General features: G+C 38.6%; 1 protein-coding gene across 1 annotated transcript in view; it reads left to right on the forward strand.

Annotated features, from left to right (window-relative positions):
• The window catches only part of LOC140203718 (ATP-binding cassette sub-family C member 5-like), a 173,910-nt gene extending 159,353 nt beyond the window's left edge, over positions 1-14,557 (forward strand). Inside the window, exons 28-32 of the mRNA XM_072269755.1 lie at positions 2,044-2,203; positions 3,480-3,558; positions 4,915-5,028; positions 8,963-9,127; positions 14,438-14,557. Coding sequence (XP_072125856.1) covers positions 2,044-2,203; positions 3,480-3,558; positions 4,915-5,028; positions 8,963-9,127; positions 14,438-14,557 — 638 coding nt within the window. The remainder of the gene's footprint in view (positions 1-2,043; positions 2,204-3,479; positions 3,559-4,914; positions 5,029-8,962; positions 9,128-14,437) is intronic.
• Positions 14,558-16,684: the final 2,127 nt, after the last annotated feature.

Consider the following 16,684-nt stretch of genomic DNA (forward strand, 5'->3'; position numbering starts at 1 on the left):
ATTCCCAATAGATTAAGCTTCAAGAAGTAAATCAAACATTAGGTATTACTCCATGATGTCTGCTATATTTAAATTTCACATACATGCAAGGGGGGGAGGGGGGGAAGGGGGGAGGGGGGAAGGGGAGGGAAGGGGAGGGAAAGGGGGGGAAGGGGGGAGGGGGGAAAGAGGGAGGGGGGAGGGGAGAGGGAGAAGAGGGGAGGGGAGGGGAGATGTGACCTAAGTAACTTTGACCAGATGGGATGGTTTGAGTATCTCAGAAACTGCTGTTCTCCTAGGATTTTCACATACCAGTCTAGAGTTTATAGAGAATGGTGCAACAATCAAAAAAAAATCCTGCAAGCAACAATTCTGTTGGTGAGAATGCCTTGTTAATGAGAGAGGTCAGAGAACAATGGCCAGACTGTTTCAGCCTGGCAGGAAGACAACAGTAGCTCAAATAACAATACATTACAACAGTGGTGTGCAGAAGAGCACCTCTGAATGCGCAACATGTCAAACCTTGTAGTGAATGGGCTACAGCAACAGAAGGCTAACTGCGTTCCACTCCTGTACGTAATAAAGTGATTGCTCTGTGTAGTTACAAGATTAGGAGTCAGTTATTTAATACTGAGGTGCATAGGAACTGCTCTCAGAGGGCCATGAATCGCAGAGCCCTCAACCCTGGAAGGCTGTGAAGTCTAGATTAATGGAGGCATTTAAAGAGTAAGAAGATGAGTTTTTGGAAGATGAGAGTATTGAGGGCTATGAGGCCATGAAGATGAGGAGAGGCCTGAGACAAATCAGGCATGATCAAATTACACTGTAGAGCAAGCTTGGAATAATGCTCTTCCAAATTTCACAGGATGGATAAAGGCCCAAAATTCTCAGCACCATTCAGGATATGATCACTCTAATCCCTCATCCTAAATGTTCACACCGTCTATCATTGGTACAGTGTGCACTGGAAAATGCACTGCAGTGATTTGGCAAGATTTTTTTTTACTCCACCTCCCTCAGGTATGATCTCTCCTACAAACAAGGATTAGGACAGCTATTGCAAGGAATGTCAGTAAGCAAGTGAAGGCTCTTATATTCACAATATCTTGGTATGAAAGTATATTTCTTTTTCTTCATTGTCAGTGGATAACCACCCTAATGTAAGGCCTCTCAGCCCTAAGATGGATACCAACACCATGCAGTCTGCAGAAGTTCAAGAAGGTAGTCACCACTACCTTTTCAATAAATCCTTGCTTCGTCGGTAACACCAACTTTCAGTAAATGAAAGTTTTAATTTAGTGCTAAAGCCTTTGATATATCTTTCTCAATCTTAATTATTAAATGGAAAATAATTAAGAGAGGTAGGAGTGGAGGAGCAACAACACATCCCATCGAAGTGGCTTAAGAATATTGGAATTTGATGGTGCATTCCAAAAATGACTTTGTGCTTCTCGGAATTTACAAAGTTTGCAGCTAAGGATTCACAGTGTTTAAATTTTTTTCTGCAGTGTTGGTCTGCAATGTTTTTGAGATGCTATCAAGAATGTATGTTTAGTGTTTAGTATCTTTATGGACTATATATTTGCAATATCATAATGTCAAATAAGTAATTTTGCTCTGTAAATAATCTTAATTTACTGATGTTTCTCATCAGGAATTGGCACATAAAATGAAAAAAAAATTACAGAACTGTGTGATATTATAGAACTGTCAGAAATTTTACAGTTCTGACACTATTTAGAAGTTTGTAAGAAACTTCTCATTCATTTAACCAATATTTAAGTAACTGAAACTTTTTGGAAATAGCTGTCACGGAAAGATTGACCATCATTCTGTAAATTATATATATCACAACTATTTTCTGTCCATTTAGAGTTGAAACTATAGCCTATGAGAAGTAGTACTGTAATCTGCCTGATTAGGAGGAAATTTATACTCTCAGAACACTTATCATTACTTTACTCTTGTAGGCTGTAGGAGATTAAGCCATATTATGCATGGAAATAGGTGTATACTAACCAAATTGTTAATATTAATTTATCTTGAAACATCTTTTATACATAGGGAAATCATCCCTGGGAGTGACATTGTTCAGACTGGTAGAAATTTCCAGTGGTAGCATTACAATAGATGGTGTGAAGATTAGTGATATTGGACTGGATGATCTTCGAAAGAAGCTATCCATTATCCCACAGGAACCTGTGCTCTTTGCTGGCACTATTAGGTATGTATCTAATTTGACTAAGTTCCTAACTGATCTGAATCTTGGGAATTAAACATTCCTGGCAACTAAACATCCAAGGATATACATCCTAGTGAAAAGATAGGCAGATGGACAGAGGGTTGGGTAGCTCTGTTGATTAAAAAGTAAAATCATATACTTAAAAAGAAGTGACATAGGATTAAAAATTGTCTAATCCGTGTGTGTAGAATTGATGGCTTAGTGGCCAAGTTTGTGCATAATACAAAGGTCAGTAGAGGGAAAGGCAGTTTTGGGAAAGCATTGAGTCTAGAAGGATTTGGGCAAATTATTAGAATAGGCAAGTAAGTGACAGATGGAATACAGTGTAAGGAAGTGTAAGGACATGCACTTTGAAGGAATAAAGGCATAGATTATCTTCTAAATGGGGCACAAATTCAGGAATTGGAAATGCAAAAGGACTTGGAGTCCTTTTTTATAAGATTCCTTTAGGATTAGTTTGCATGTTGAGTTGGTAGCAAGGAAAGCAAATGCAATGTTAGCACGTATTTTGAAAGGACTATAATATAAAAGCAAAGATGTAATGCTAAGGCTTTATAAGACATTGGTCAGACCACATCTGGAGTGTTGTGAGCAATTTTGGTCCGCATATCTAAGAAAGGATGTGTTGGCATGAGAGACAGTTCTCGGGATTTTTACAAGAATGGTCCTGGGAATGAAAGTGTTGGTGTGTGAGGAGTGTTTGATGATCCTGGGAATGAAAGTGTTGGGGTGTGAGGAGTGTTTGATGGCTCTGATCCTGCACTCATTGGGGGGGGGGGGGGGGTGGGTGGAATCTCATTGAAAGGTTTAGACAGAGTGGAAGTGGAAAGGATGTTTCTAATTGTGGGAGAGTCTAGGGCCAGAGAGCACAGCCTCAGAATAAGAGGGCATCCATTTAAAACAGAGATGAGGAAAAATTTCTTTAGCCAGAGGGTGGTGAAGCTGTGGAATTCATTGCCAGAGACAGTTGTGGAGGCCAAATCGTTGAGTGTAGCTAAAGTGGAGGTTGATATGTTCTTGAATAGTCAAGGCATCAAAGGCTATGGGAAGAAGGCAAGATATTTAGGTTGTGAGGAAAAATAAATCAGCCATTATCAAATGGCCTGATTCTGCACCTCTGTCTTATGGTCTAATTGTCGAATTAGAAGAACGGGCTACCATATTTGAGGAAAAAAAATCTTCATATAACTCAAGTCCAAATCTTAAGTGAATATCACATCTATATTAACTGTAGATGTAAATCCATATTTACTTTCAGATCAAACCTGGATCCTTATAATCAATATACTGATGTTCAAATTTGGGATGTGTTAGAAAGAGCTCACATGAAAGAAAGTGTAAGTACATGTATCTGATATGTCTTATTTGTTTATAATATTTAATAATGTTATATCACTTTTGCAGCACTAATCTTGGTATAATTTTATTTCATGCCTCATTACTGATTAATATTCATGGACTCAAATAAAAATTATAACAAAAATACCCATTTACAGGGTAACTTTAAAACAGATAAATCACAAAGAAAATCCTTCAAGGAGATGACAAGTTTTTTTTCCTAAGGAACATACAATTACATGGACAATCGCAAGTGGTTTATGACCAGAGTTACATAATCTGGTATTTTGTGACAAGTTACAGTATATTTACATCAGTGGTTCAAATCAAATTGACAACTATTTTGTATGTTTGTTGTTGATCATGCTTTACGATTGTATTGTGATTTAATTCCACCAAAAATTACAGAAGTTTGATCACTTCTATGATGAAAAGGATTTCACATGGTTTAGCCATTCAAATGACACGGCTACCCACTTTATCCCACTGATAAGTTAGATTTGAAATATATATTCCTGTAACTGGCTATTTTTCATTTTTGCAACCCTTTCTTATTGCACATGTTCTATAGTAATGTGTACTTTCCAAATTCTTATGCATTCCTTAAGTCAGAGTCAAAAGAAATTTATGGCACAGAATGAGGCCATTCAGCTCACTATAACTTATTTAGTTTAAAAATGCTGTGTAAAATCAGTTGAGAAAGATGGAACTTAAGCTACCAAAAGATGGTTTGAGATTGCATCTAATGTCAACAGGATTTACCATTATGGATTGATCGTGCCTTATTTGAATCATATTATCTATTCCTGGAATCAAGTGCATCTCATATAAACCAACAGGTACTTCTCAGTGATTATAAATGAATGCTTAAAATGCATCTTTGAATGCCATACTACGTTTTTCTATTTGCCTGCCACTCCTTTTAAAGTCTTATGCACAAAGAAATTCGAATTATATAGACTGGCATTAATTAGAAAGCTTATTTTTGCCTACAAAATAACTTCCATTTATTTAGGTACAATATTATAATTTTATGTTGAGTATACACTGCCTACCAATTAGGTTCAGAGCTACAACTGGATTTCAAGGAAATTTTATGACCAGGAAGCAGGTGTATTATTGAACCAAAGAGGTGTTCCTCTACACTTAACCTGCACTGGCCCTAGCCTAAAAATATTAGGTACTGACATCGGTACATAAAATAGACATGTATTTAATTTCTCAAAATTAACAACTCTCAGATTGTAAATTTGACAAAATATTTGTAGTGGCAATGAAACTACATTTACAATTTTAAGATATTAAAATATAGAACAATTTAATTGACAAGATTGTTTGATATATGCATTTCACAGATTTTACAGCTGGAAGGGAAACTTGAATTTGAGGTCATGGAAAATGGAGAGAATTTTTCTGTGGGTGAGAGGCAATTACTGTGTGTGGCTCGGGCCCTTCTTCAACACAGCAAGGTAACAATTTTAAAAGGTATTCTGTAGTTTTCACTTTCAGGAAAAAATAATCACTTATTAATGGCTGGGCATCTTGGAAGGTAAATATGCTGAGGGATTGTGACTTGAAATCCAGAGTTTTGATATTTTAAGGTTGTAAATGATTTTGTATCAGAAAATAACAAGTAAGAAGTAAAAAAGCTACTCATGTTTTTGAAGTGCTGTGGCACGTTATATGAAAGATCAGGAGTAATCATTTAAGTCTAAAGTTAATTATCAGGAATATGGTGTACACCAGGGGAGTCAAACTACTGGCCCATGAAGAGGTCCAATCTGGCCCACGGGATGATTTGGGGGGAAAAAAAGTATATTCACGACCATTTATTATGTATCTGTACAGCAGCCACTCTCTCTCCCACCGTTGTCTGTGCCGCCTGCTGCGCCGGCAGCTTGTGTGTACTCAGAAAACAATAGGCGGCAGTTAACTACCTGCTGTGCATAAGCACCTACCACCCTTCACTGAAGACCACTGGGGCCCCACTTACGTCGTCAGACACAGTATAAACACACACAGTACTCAGGTAAGTAACACCTGTAGCAAGGCTGAGACTGTTTGCTGCTGTGGTTCAAAATGCTTTCCAATAAAAGAAAAGTTGACATCGAAGGTTGGATATTCAACGATAATTAGAAAGATCGTTTTTCCTTCTGAGGTCAATGGCAAACCTGTGTGTCTGATGTGCTCGCAACAAGTGGCTGTGGCAAAAGAGTACAATATCAAACGACACCATGAGACGTCACATGGAGAAAAATATGACGAGTACGCTGGACGACTCAGAATGCAAAAGGTAAATGAGCTTGAAGCAGCTCTGAAAAAAAAACAGCAATCAGTGTTCACCAAAAGTCGAGAGACTCATGATGGATCTGTCAAGGCCAGCTATATAATTGCCAACAAGATAGCTGCTGCATCAAAGCCATACTCACAGGGGGAATTCATCAAAGCACGCATGCTGACAACGGCTGAGCTGGTGTGCCCTGAGAAGAGACAGGCTTTTGGTAATATCAGCTTGTCAAGAAATAATGTGGCAGAGAGAATCAGGGACCTTGCAGGAGATTTGAACAGTCAGCTAAAAGACTAAGTGAAGTCATTTATTGCCTTCTCTATTGCAACTGATGAGAGCACCAACGTGACTGATGTAGCTTAATTGGGAATATTTATTCGTGGTGTTGATGCATCTTTGACCGTCACTGAGGAGTTTGTGGAGATGGTGCCCATGACAAACACCACAATGGTGAACGATGTTTTCTCCAGCCTCATCGAAGCCTTGGACAGACTGGGGGTTAACTGGAGTCACGCTGTTGGCGTAGCAACAGATGGCGCACCGTCCATGGTCGGGGAAAAGGCAGGTGTTGTTGTGAAACTCAGAGAGAAAGTTCAGACAGGGAATCTAGAGCAGGAATTCTGGAATTTTCATTGTATTATACACCAAGAGACGTTATGTAGCAGGAGCCTGAAAATGGACAATGTCATGGATGTAGTAATCAAAACGGTTAATTTTATTAGAGCCAAGGGACTCAACCATCGGCAATTTGACAATCTTTTGTCTGAAAGTAATATTGGACACGGCCTACTCTACCACACTGAAGTCTGCTGGTTGAGCAGAGGGGTTGTGCTCAAACATTTTTTTCAATTATGTGTGGAAATTGGACTATTCATGAACGAGAAAGAGAAGCCAGTGGCAGAGTTGGATGACCCAGACTGGCTTCATGATCTTGCATTTTTGGTTGATATAACAGAGCACTTAAATGTGCTTAATGTTAACATGCAAGGCCGCAACAAACTTGTTATGGAATACTACGACAGCATTCGTGCCTTTCAAATTAAATTAAGCCTGTGGGAGATGCAACTACCCCGGAGCAACCCAGCTCATTTCCCCTCTTTGCAGCCTGTGTGTGTCGCTCATGGGAATAATGACAACGTGGACAGGTACAAGGACAAAATAGCACAGCTGAAAAGTGAGTTTCAGAATCGTTTCCAAGTCTTCACTCAACTCGAGAAGGAATTCTCACTATTTTGCTCGCCGTTTGTCGTCAACGCAGCATCAGATGTGCCGGAGGAACTCCAAATGGAACTAATTGAAATTCAGTGTAACTCGGCTTTGAAATATAAATTTGAGACTGTGGGTCTGGACTCATTCTATCAATACCTGGGACCGATGTACCCCAAGATAACAGACTTTGCGTCAAAGATCCTTTGCATGTTCGGGACAACATATCTGTAAGCAGGCGTTCTCCATAATGAACATTAACAAATCCAAACTGCGCTTGCAGCTGACACATAGATATCTAGATGACATTATGAAAATCACAACTGCCCAGAAACTGGTCCCTGATGTTGGCAGGCTGGTTAAAGCCAAGAGATGTCAGGTGTCTGGAAGCAGCAGGTGAAAAATGAGTGATACTGTTCGATGCACTGCGATATGTAAGCAAAATGCATTATGAAATATTGAGTGTCATTATATTGTGATTCATTCATTTTCTGACTTCTATTATTGTAAATGTGATCACTTCAATAAAAATTAGAGGCTAACTGTGTTCATTGTCTGAGTTTGATTGCTGGAAGCAGGCTGATAAAAATTAGGTGCAGTTGTGTAGCCTACATTTACAATTGGTTTCATTAGGTCTACATTTGTGTCTGCTAATGTTCGATTTCAAATGGTTTATTAATGGAAAGGGTGTGGCTCCCAAAACAATTTTAGCTAAAATAGCATGGTTTTTTCTTTCTCTCATCACAACTTTCTTGTAGCCTATGAATGTAAATTAATACCAATCATAAAAATAATGCTTGCTAGGCAATCTCCTTCATAAGAAACGAAATTTGAAAAGTGAAACACTTTGTAGTTGTAGCAGAGACTGAGACACATGAGAGCAGGTTGAAAAAACAAAGGCAACGAAAGCTGTGGGAGCACGCCTGTGTGCACAACTGATACGGCTCGCATGAAGTCACATTTTCCCCAATCCGGCCTGTGACCTAAAATGAGTTTGACACTCCAGGTATACACCGTGAATGTTAAAGAGGCAGTTAAATACATCTCTGAAGAGAGAAAACTAATAATGGCATGAAGGCACTTTGGCGAGAAAGCTGTCAGTTAAAAAAATGTATTGATATCTAGAACAAACTCCAAATAAAAATTTGTCCCATCAAGCAAAGAAAAATTTTAAGTTTAGAGTTTGCTATAGAATACCTTGGGCATCAAGGTTTAAACTTCTGATTTGAATCACGTGAGTAGACGAAAAGTTACATTGGATAAAATATATCAGGGACTCAGGGACTCATGTAAGTTATGTGAGCCAAAACAAGCTTCATTTCATGGACTCTTGCAGTCAGAGTAAATTTATTAACAGGAGTGAAAAGGTAAACGGATGATGAATTTCTGAGTACAGCTTTCATAGCTGCATATGAAATTTTACCATGGTCTGCTGTAAGCTCCCTTGTCTTGCTTTCTCCCTCTCTCTTTCTTTCACTTTCTATGTCTGTCTCTCATACACACATTTTCTACATTCCATCTGCTGTAAGCTTTGATTACCTTGGGCTGGAGGGAGGAAGTACCAAGTTTCCAGAGAAAAAAAATCCTGAAATTTTCTTTTGTTATTTTGTCTCACCCTGACCTCCATCTCACAAATAAACTGACTAGGAAGTCAGAACAAACTTAAAGGTAACTCACACAAAATGCTGGTGGAAACTCAGCCATGGGAAGGAGTACAGACGACATTTCGGCATTTTGTTGATCACAGCATTTTGTGTATGTTGCTTGGATTTCCAGCATCTGCAGATTTTCTCTTGTTTGTGAAGCTTATGGGTAAAGTACTTTGGTTTCAAATGTTTATATTTTGAATTCAGCTGAGCAGTAACATTCACTTCAGTATTGTAACTCTGAAATGCACTCTTTCAAATTAGATTTTACTTCTGGATGAACCTACTGCTGCCATTGATACCGATACTGATGTATTGATTCACAAGACCATTCAGGAGGCTTTTTCTGACTGTACAATGCTAATTGTAGCACATCGTCTTCACACAGTTTTGAACTGCAATAGGATAATGGTGTTGGACCAGGGAGAGGTAAGATCCCTTTGCTTGTCCAGGTTAGCATTAACAACCAGATCAGTTGTTTCAGACTGAAAGCTAATATTTTGATTTGCTTCAATTACCTGTCATGTCCCTGGTCTTGCCTTCTCCCTCTCCAGTTCTTTCACCTTCTATGTCTGTCTCTCACACACACGCTTTCTACATTCCATCTCTCTTACCCACAGCCACAGCGAGTCTGCTTCATCCCCTCACTGTCTCTTGTGCCTTTCTCTCTTTCTTTACGCATCTCTTTCCCTCTGACCTCTGTTCTTATGCTGCTATAAATTCACTCATTAATCAATAGCCTTAACTTTTCCAACCATTTTTAGGGCAACATTAGTTAGAAAGTTCATATCATTACAGACGTTCAGTATCAAGCTTATTAGAAAATCCTACAAGAGTGCACAGAGAGGAGGAGGAACCTAACTAGCAGCAACTTCTGTATTTCTCTATTTAACCCATTTAACAACGATGAATCAGAGATTGGGAGAGAGAAAAGAGGTGACTCACAGGTTGGCAAGTGAGGATTAAAAGCAGTGCTTTGCAGAAGTTTCAGCATTTGAACAGTAGTGAATCAGATTAAAATAAGGCAGAGGCAAGCGGAGTGGCCCCTGTTAGAGCAGCCATTGTTAGAGTGGACAGTGCTAGAGTGGGGATTTTGAGGTTTCAGCGAGGAAAGACTTCAGTGAGAGAAGGCGAAAAGCTGTAAGTATGTTTTTTTTTCAGTTTATTGTTTCCTTCTTTATAATTGCCAATTTAAAGCAGTAGGGATTCCAAGCAGGGTAGTTGAATGCTCCTGTTGCGAGATCTGGAAAAGCAGAGAGACTTCTGGTGACCCTGATGACTTTACCTGCAAGAAATACATGCAGCTGCAGTTTCTAACACTCCGTGTTAAGGAGCTGGAGGTGGAACCAGATGAACTCTGGACCCCTCAGGAGGCTGAGGGGGTGATAGATAGTTACACCTAAGGTGCTGGACACAGGAAACTGGGTGACAGGAGGCTGAAAGGCTTTAAACAGCCTATCGAGTAACCCTGTGGCCACCCCCCTCATCAATAAGTATACAACTTTGGATACTTTTGGTGGGGGATGATCTGGCAGAGGAAAGTCAGCAGTCAGGTCTCTGGCGCTGAGTCTGTGGCTCAGAAGTGAAGCGGGGAGAAGAAGTGAGCTGTGGTATTAGGGGATTTGTTAGGGGAATAGAAAGGATGTTCTGTGGACGAGAACAAGATTCCAGGGATAACTCTGATAAAATACAAAGCATTCTTAAGTGGGAGGGTGAGCAGCCAGAGGTCATGGTCCACCTCGGCACCAATGACAAAGGTAGGAAGAGGAACAAGGTTCTGCAAAGTAAGTTCATGGAGTTTGGTGCTAAGTTAAAGGATCCCCAAGCTTATGATCTCAGAATTGTGTATATTTCAATGCAAGAAGTATTGTAGTAAAGGCAGATGAGCTCATAACATGGATCAATACATGTTATTATGATATTCTAGCTATTAGCGATACTTGGTTGCAGGAGGAGCAGCACTGGCAGCTCAGTATTCTGTGGTCTGTTGTTTTAGATGTGTTAGAGCAGGAGAGGTTGAAGGGGTAGGGTGTCATTACTAGTCAGGGAAAATGTTATGGCAGTGCTCAGTCAGGACAGACTGGAGAACTCTTTTAGTGAAACTTTATGGGTGGAACTGAGGAATAAGAAAGATATGACCACATTAATGGTGTGATAATATAGATCACCCAACAGTCCGTGGGATTTAGAGAAAGAAATTTGTAGAGAGATCACAGACTGTTGAAAGAAACGTAAGGTTGTGATAGTAGGTGATTTTAACTTTCCACATATTGACTTGGACTCCCATACTGTAAAAGGATTGGATGGGATGGAGTTTATCAGTTGTGTTCAGCAAAGTTTTCTTAATTAGCACCAGTACATAGAAGTCCAAATGAGAAATTGTGCAATATTTGATCTCCTATTAGGGAATGAGACAGGGGTAGGTGACAAAAGTTTGTGTAGGGGGAACACTTTTCTTCTGGCAATCATAATACTATTAGTTTCTAGGTATTTATGGAAAAGGATAGTGCTGACCTTCAGCTGAGATTTGAAGCTGGTGAAAGATCAATTTTGATGGTATCAAAAATTATCTGGCAAGTATGGTTTGGGACAGGATGTTTTCTGGCAAAGGTGTTCTTGGTAAGTGGGAGACCTTCAAAAGTGAAATTTTGAGCATATAAAGCTTACATGAGCATGTCAGAATAAAAAGCAAGGATAACAGGTTTAGGGAACCTTGGTTTTTGAGAGATAATGAGGCCCTGGTTAAGAAGCAAAAGAAGTTGCATAGCAGGTATAGACGGGTGGGAACAAATGAGGTACTTGAGTATAAGAAATGCAAGGGAATACTTAAGAAAGAAATCAGGAAGGCTCAAAGAAGACATGAGGTTGCTCTCGCAGACAATGTGAAGGAGAATCCCAAGGGCTTCTACAGATATGTTAAGAGCAAAAGGATAGCAAGTGTCAAAATAGGTCCTCTGGAAGATCAGAATGGTAATCTATGCATGGAGCCAAAAGAGAAGGGGAGATCTGAAATGGATTCTTTGCATCTGTATTTACTCAAGAGATGGACACAGAGCCTATTGAAGTGAGGTAAAGTAGCCTTGAGGTCATGGACCTCATACAGATTACTGTACAGAGAGGAGGTTTTTGCTGTCTTGAAGCAAATTAGGATGGTCAAACTGCCAGGGCCTAACAAGGTGTTTCCTCAGACCATGTGGGAGGCAAGTTGCAGAAATTGTAAGGGCTGTAGCAGAGATATTTGAATCATCCTTTGTGACAGGTGAGGTTCCAGAAGATTGGAGGATAGTTAATATTGTTCTGCTGCTTATGAAAGGCTCTAAGGACGAACGAGGAAAATACAGGCCAGTAAGCCCGACATCAGTAGTGGGAAAATTATTGGAATGTATTCTGTGAGACAGAATATATGAGCATTTGGATAGACAAGGAGAAATTAGGGACAGTAAGTATGTCTCTGTGCATGGTAGGTCATGTCTAACTAATCTTAAGAGTTTTTCAAGGATGTTACCAGAAAAGTTGATGAAAGCAAGGAAATGGATGTAGTCTACATGGACTTCAATGATTTTGGATGATAATGTGGTTAACTGGATTAGTAAATTTATGGATTACACCAAGACTAAGGGTGGACTGCGAGGAATACTATCAAAGCTTACCATGGGATCTGGACCAGCTGGAAAAATGGGCTGAAAAATGGCAGATGCATTTAATGCAGAGAATGTGAGGTGTTGCTCTTTAGGAGGACAACCAGGATAGGATTTACACAGTGAGCAGTAGTGTGGTAGAACAAAGGAATCTGGGAATTATAGGTCCATAATTGATTGCAAGTGGCATCACAGGTAGATAGGGCCATTAAGAAAGCTTTTGGTACCTTGGCCTTCATAGATCAAAGTACTGAGTACAGGATTTGGGATGTTATGTTGAAGGCGTATAAAACATTGGTGAGGCCTAATTTGGAGTATTGTGTGCAGGTTTGGTCACCTATCTACAGGAAAGATGTAAATAACGTTGAAAGAGTACTGAGAAAACTTAAGGATGTTGCTGGGACTGGAGAACCTGAGTTCCAAGGAAAGATTCAGTAGGTGAGGACTTCATTCTCTAGAACGGAGAAGACTGGAAGAAGATTTGATTGAGATATTCAAAATTGGGTGTTTGTAGATAGGTAACTGCAAGCAAGCTTTTTCCACTGAGGTTGGGTGAGACTACAACTAGAGGTTAAGGGTGAAAGGTGAAATGTTTAAGAGGAACATGAGGGGTATCTACTTCACTCAGAGAGTGATGAGAGTATGGAACCAGCTGCCAGCACAAATGATGGATGTGATTTTGATTTCAACATTTAAGTGAAGTTTGGATAGGTACATGGATAGGAGGGATGTGGAGGGCTGTGGTTGGGGTGCAGGTCAATGGGACTAGGCAGGTAAAATGGTTCTGAATCGGCTGAAGGACCTGTTTCTGTGTTGGAGGTTTCTATAACTCTATGCTGATATCTAAAGTTGGCATCAGAATTACCTTGTCATAACAGCTGTTATCGTTTTATTGTTACATCAAAAGGACAGTTTTTTTTAGTATTTTCCCCCTTGAGAAGCTATTCATGATCTCTATTCAGGATATAAAATAAGATACATTATATTGACATTCTGAACTTCCTTGAGAAAAGAGAAAATCCTATGGAGGAACAGCAAATGCAAGATGATGTAACTGAAGTTGATTTTTTTGTTCATTATTCAAAAGAATACACAGTACAGAAACAGACCATACACTGTAATCAGTTCGTGCTAGCTTTTAAACCTCCACCCATCTTTCCTCGCCCAATTTTGTCAGTATAGGGCAGCAGTGGCACAACACTGACAGCAACCTGAATTCAATCCTAACCTCAGGTTCCGCCTTCATTGAATTTGTGTGTTCTCCCTCATGCTATGTGGGTTTCCTTCAGTTACACTCAAGTCTTTTCAGATCACTAAATCTGATAGTTGGTACTTTAACTGGAGACTGTAAATTGCCCCTACTGTGTCAGAGTGTGCGGTGGTTTCGGGGCTTGTTGACAGGAAAAGGGGAGGGATAAAATAAGATTAATATAGGATTACTGTAAATGAGTGCTTAGTGATTGGAGTTGAGTTAATGGTCCTGTTTCTATGCGGTAATTGTTCCTTAAATATAATGCTCTTTTCCCTTCTCTTTAATTTATTTATCTGGATTTCCTTTAATCTACCCAACATTTATTAAACAAGTGAGTGGATATCGGGGCACATCATTGCACTTGAGTACAGAACGAATGAAGACAGGATGAATCTGTCAGACAGGAAATTGACAGATCTAGCAGGTCCTGTCATGATTAATGATGTTCTATAAAAAGCCCCTGCACTTTTTGCCATTTTAGACTAGCCCTGGATTTAACTACAAGAATAATGTGAGATAATGAAAAAAAAATACTCAACCTTAAAATGATATCGATAACTTAAAAGCTAAAGATTCCCAACAGCTAAAATAAACAATTAACCTTGCTACCAACTCTCACATATGGTGAAAGGCCAGTTGGGTAAAACACTAGAGATTATCACCATTAGTGCAGATTTGTCCCAGCATGAAGAGTTCAGAGTATATTATATTTTTTTAAGAAGTTCTAATTGGGGTAGGATATGAGGAAAGAACAGCTTTTTATCAATTGAGATTGGGAGTGTTGATTTCTAATGACAGTATTGACTAGGAACAGAGTTAATGCTAAAAGAAATGTTCTCTGTTTATTAGATTGCTGAATTTGACAGCCCCGGAGTCCTGCTCTCTAATGATAATTCAAGATTTTATGCAATGCTTAGCTCAGTGGAAAACAAGATAATAGCTCCATCATCCAGCAGCAAGTCTCCTTGATCAGCAATCAAGTCTCAATTCTCCGCAGTTACTGGCCTGATTGTGATTCATCTCTGAGGGACCTTTATGATAATATTTAAGAAAAAGTTTGGGATGTTTTGTGGCTGGATAAAGTTATTTCAAGTAAAATGACACTAATGCATACATTATTTATTATATCTTGGAGGCACCACAATCCATCAAGTAATTTGCATAGTGGATATGCCTTTGAGAGGAACAGCAGAATGAAATGTATATAGAGTAATGGATTTAGTACAGTTTTGCCTAGTATTCTGTTTCTTGATAATGATATTTAAAATAGTTGTAGGTTGTTAAATTACTCGGTTCCTTTTCACTTTGTAAGTTAGAGCTTTTAAATTCCTATCTGAGGAATCATCCTTGAGAAAAGCTATTTTTTAAATGGAAGAAGAGCAAATGAATGGCAAACACACACTTAGAAAACAGTGCATTGGAGGTAAAATAATTAATGAAAGGCTTTAAGGTGATCTTAGAATACTTAACTATCTTTATTGTAAACAGTAAAATATCCATAAGAAATGCATTTTCTTTTCCCTTGGCAATTCTTTGTCCCTCGTAATTTTAGATCTATAGAATAGGGACCTTTCCTCAATGCAATTTACACCATCCTTAGAAGATCACACATTGTGTTGTGTTATTCAGTTGACTCCCTCTGTTGAGGCAGCAACAATTATTCCTTTAACCCACTCTTCATTGATAGATGAAGTTCACTCCATTGCAAATTGTATCCTATAATTCTCTTTCTGAGAACGGACACCAATATTTAACATATTTTGTACTATTTTATGAAAATAGAATGTTTTAGGATTAGGAGCACCTGATCTGTATAGTGATCCATTACAATCCTCGAGTGTACTGTGCAAGCAGAGCTCTGAGTAATGTCAGGGAGGGAGATCTAACTGGAAATAATGTACTTACTTCACCGTCAAATTCTTTTAAACAGAATTATAGCTGTCAGTGGATCAATATTTACAATATTATTATAGTATTTTGAATAAGCTACAGTAATATTTTGATTTAAAGCTTTCAGCATGTAATTCCATTGCAACCAGAATCTGTTCCCGTAAAAAGGCATTTTCATAAAATCTATGGTGCTTGTATAGGGAAATTGAATGCAATCAGTTTACTAGGTAAGGTTTAGGAAACTTCAGCATCTGTAAGATGTAAATAGTGTCAAGGTGATTCAGCAATGCCTGCAAGTCCAATAATGCACAGCATACCTGTGGAAATTGAAAAATGGCCACTATTTCTAAACATGTTAAATAAGAACCTTTCTGACAATCTTAAGCATGACTGTCATAGCTCCAGTAACATGCTGACTGATCAGAGCAATGATCTTTGAGGACTGGAAAATGTGTGGTTGAACTTTTATGAAATGTTCTTTCTGTTAATAACTCCCCCCCCAATACATTAACATCAAACAGTATTACAGAAATACACATTCTGAAGTACTCTCAGCAGTTGTATGAAATCCATGATAATTAATTGAATGAAAATTAGCATTTATTTTTTCTAAACATATGGATAAATATAACTTCATAGTGGGGAGAATGAAAATCAACTCTTGTCAATGTTGTATTCCATATATTCACTGTATTTTGAGGTTAAAACTGACAATTCATCCTTCCAGTTGCAGGAATGTTGCTCAATACCCAAACTGTTATGATTCACAAATGTTTTTGTGCTTAAAAGGAATATACTTGGAATTTTTGAAATGGTTTTACCAATCTTCTGTTGCAAATTTGCTGAAGTTCTCAAAAAAATGGTGAACATTTAATGCACAGTTGCACTTTTTCCCTATTTTTTAAAATATTATGTAAAACGTGTAGAGAGAGATTAGAAAAGCCTAGTGAAAACTTTGCCATTTCTTCAAAAAAAAACTCATCTGCATCTTCCTCAAAATAAAGAAAATTATAAAATATAATACATTTTTTTTTACCTGAACCTAAGTTTATCCTTAGATTCACATGGGTGTTCCTCTCTTCTGCTAACAATGCAGATGCTTTTGAAGCCTAAGTTTGGGTTAATGATCATCTACAAACCAATTGATCTTATTTCCTCCTCTTGCCTAAACTACCTAATGTCTTACAATATGGACAACAGCTCTAG

The sequence above is a fragment of the Mobula birostris genome, chromosome 10 (assembly GCF_030028105.1).
Source record: "Mobula birostris isolate sMobBir1 chromosome 10, sMobBir1.hap1, whole genome shotgun sequence".
NCBI lineage: Eukaryota > Metazoa > Chordata > Chondrichthyes > Myliobatiformes > Myliobatidae > Mobula > Mobula birostris.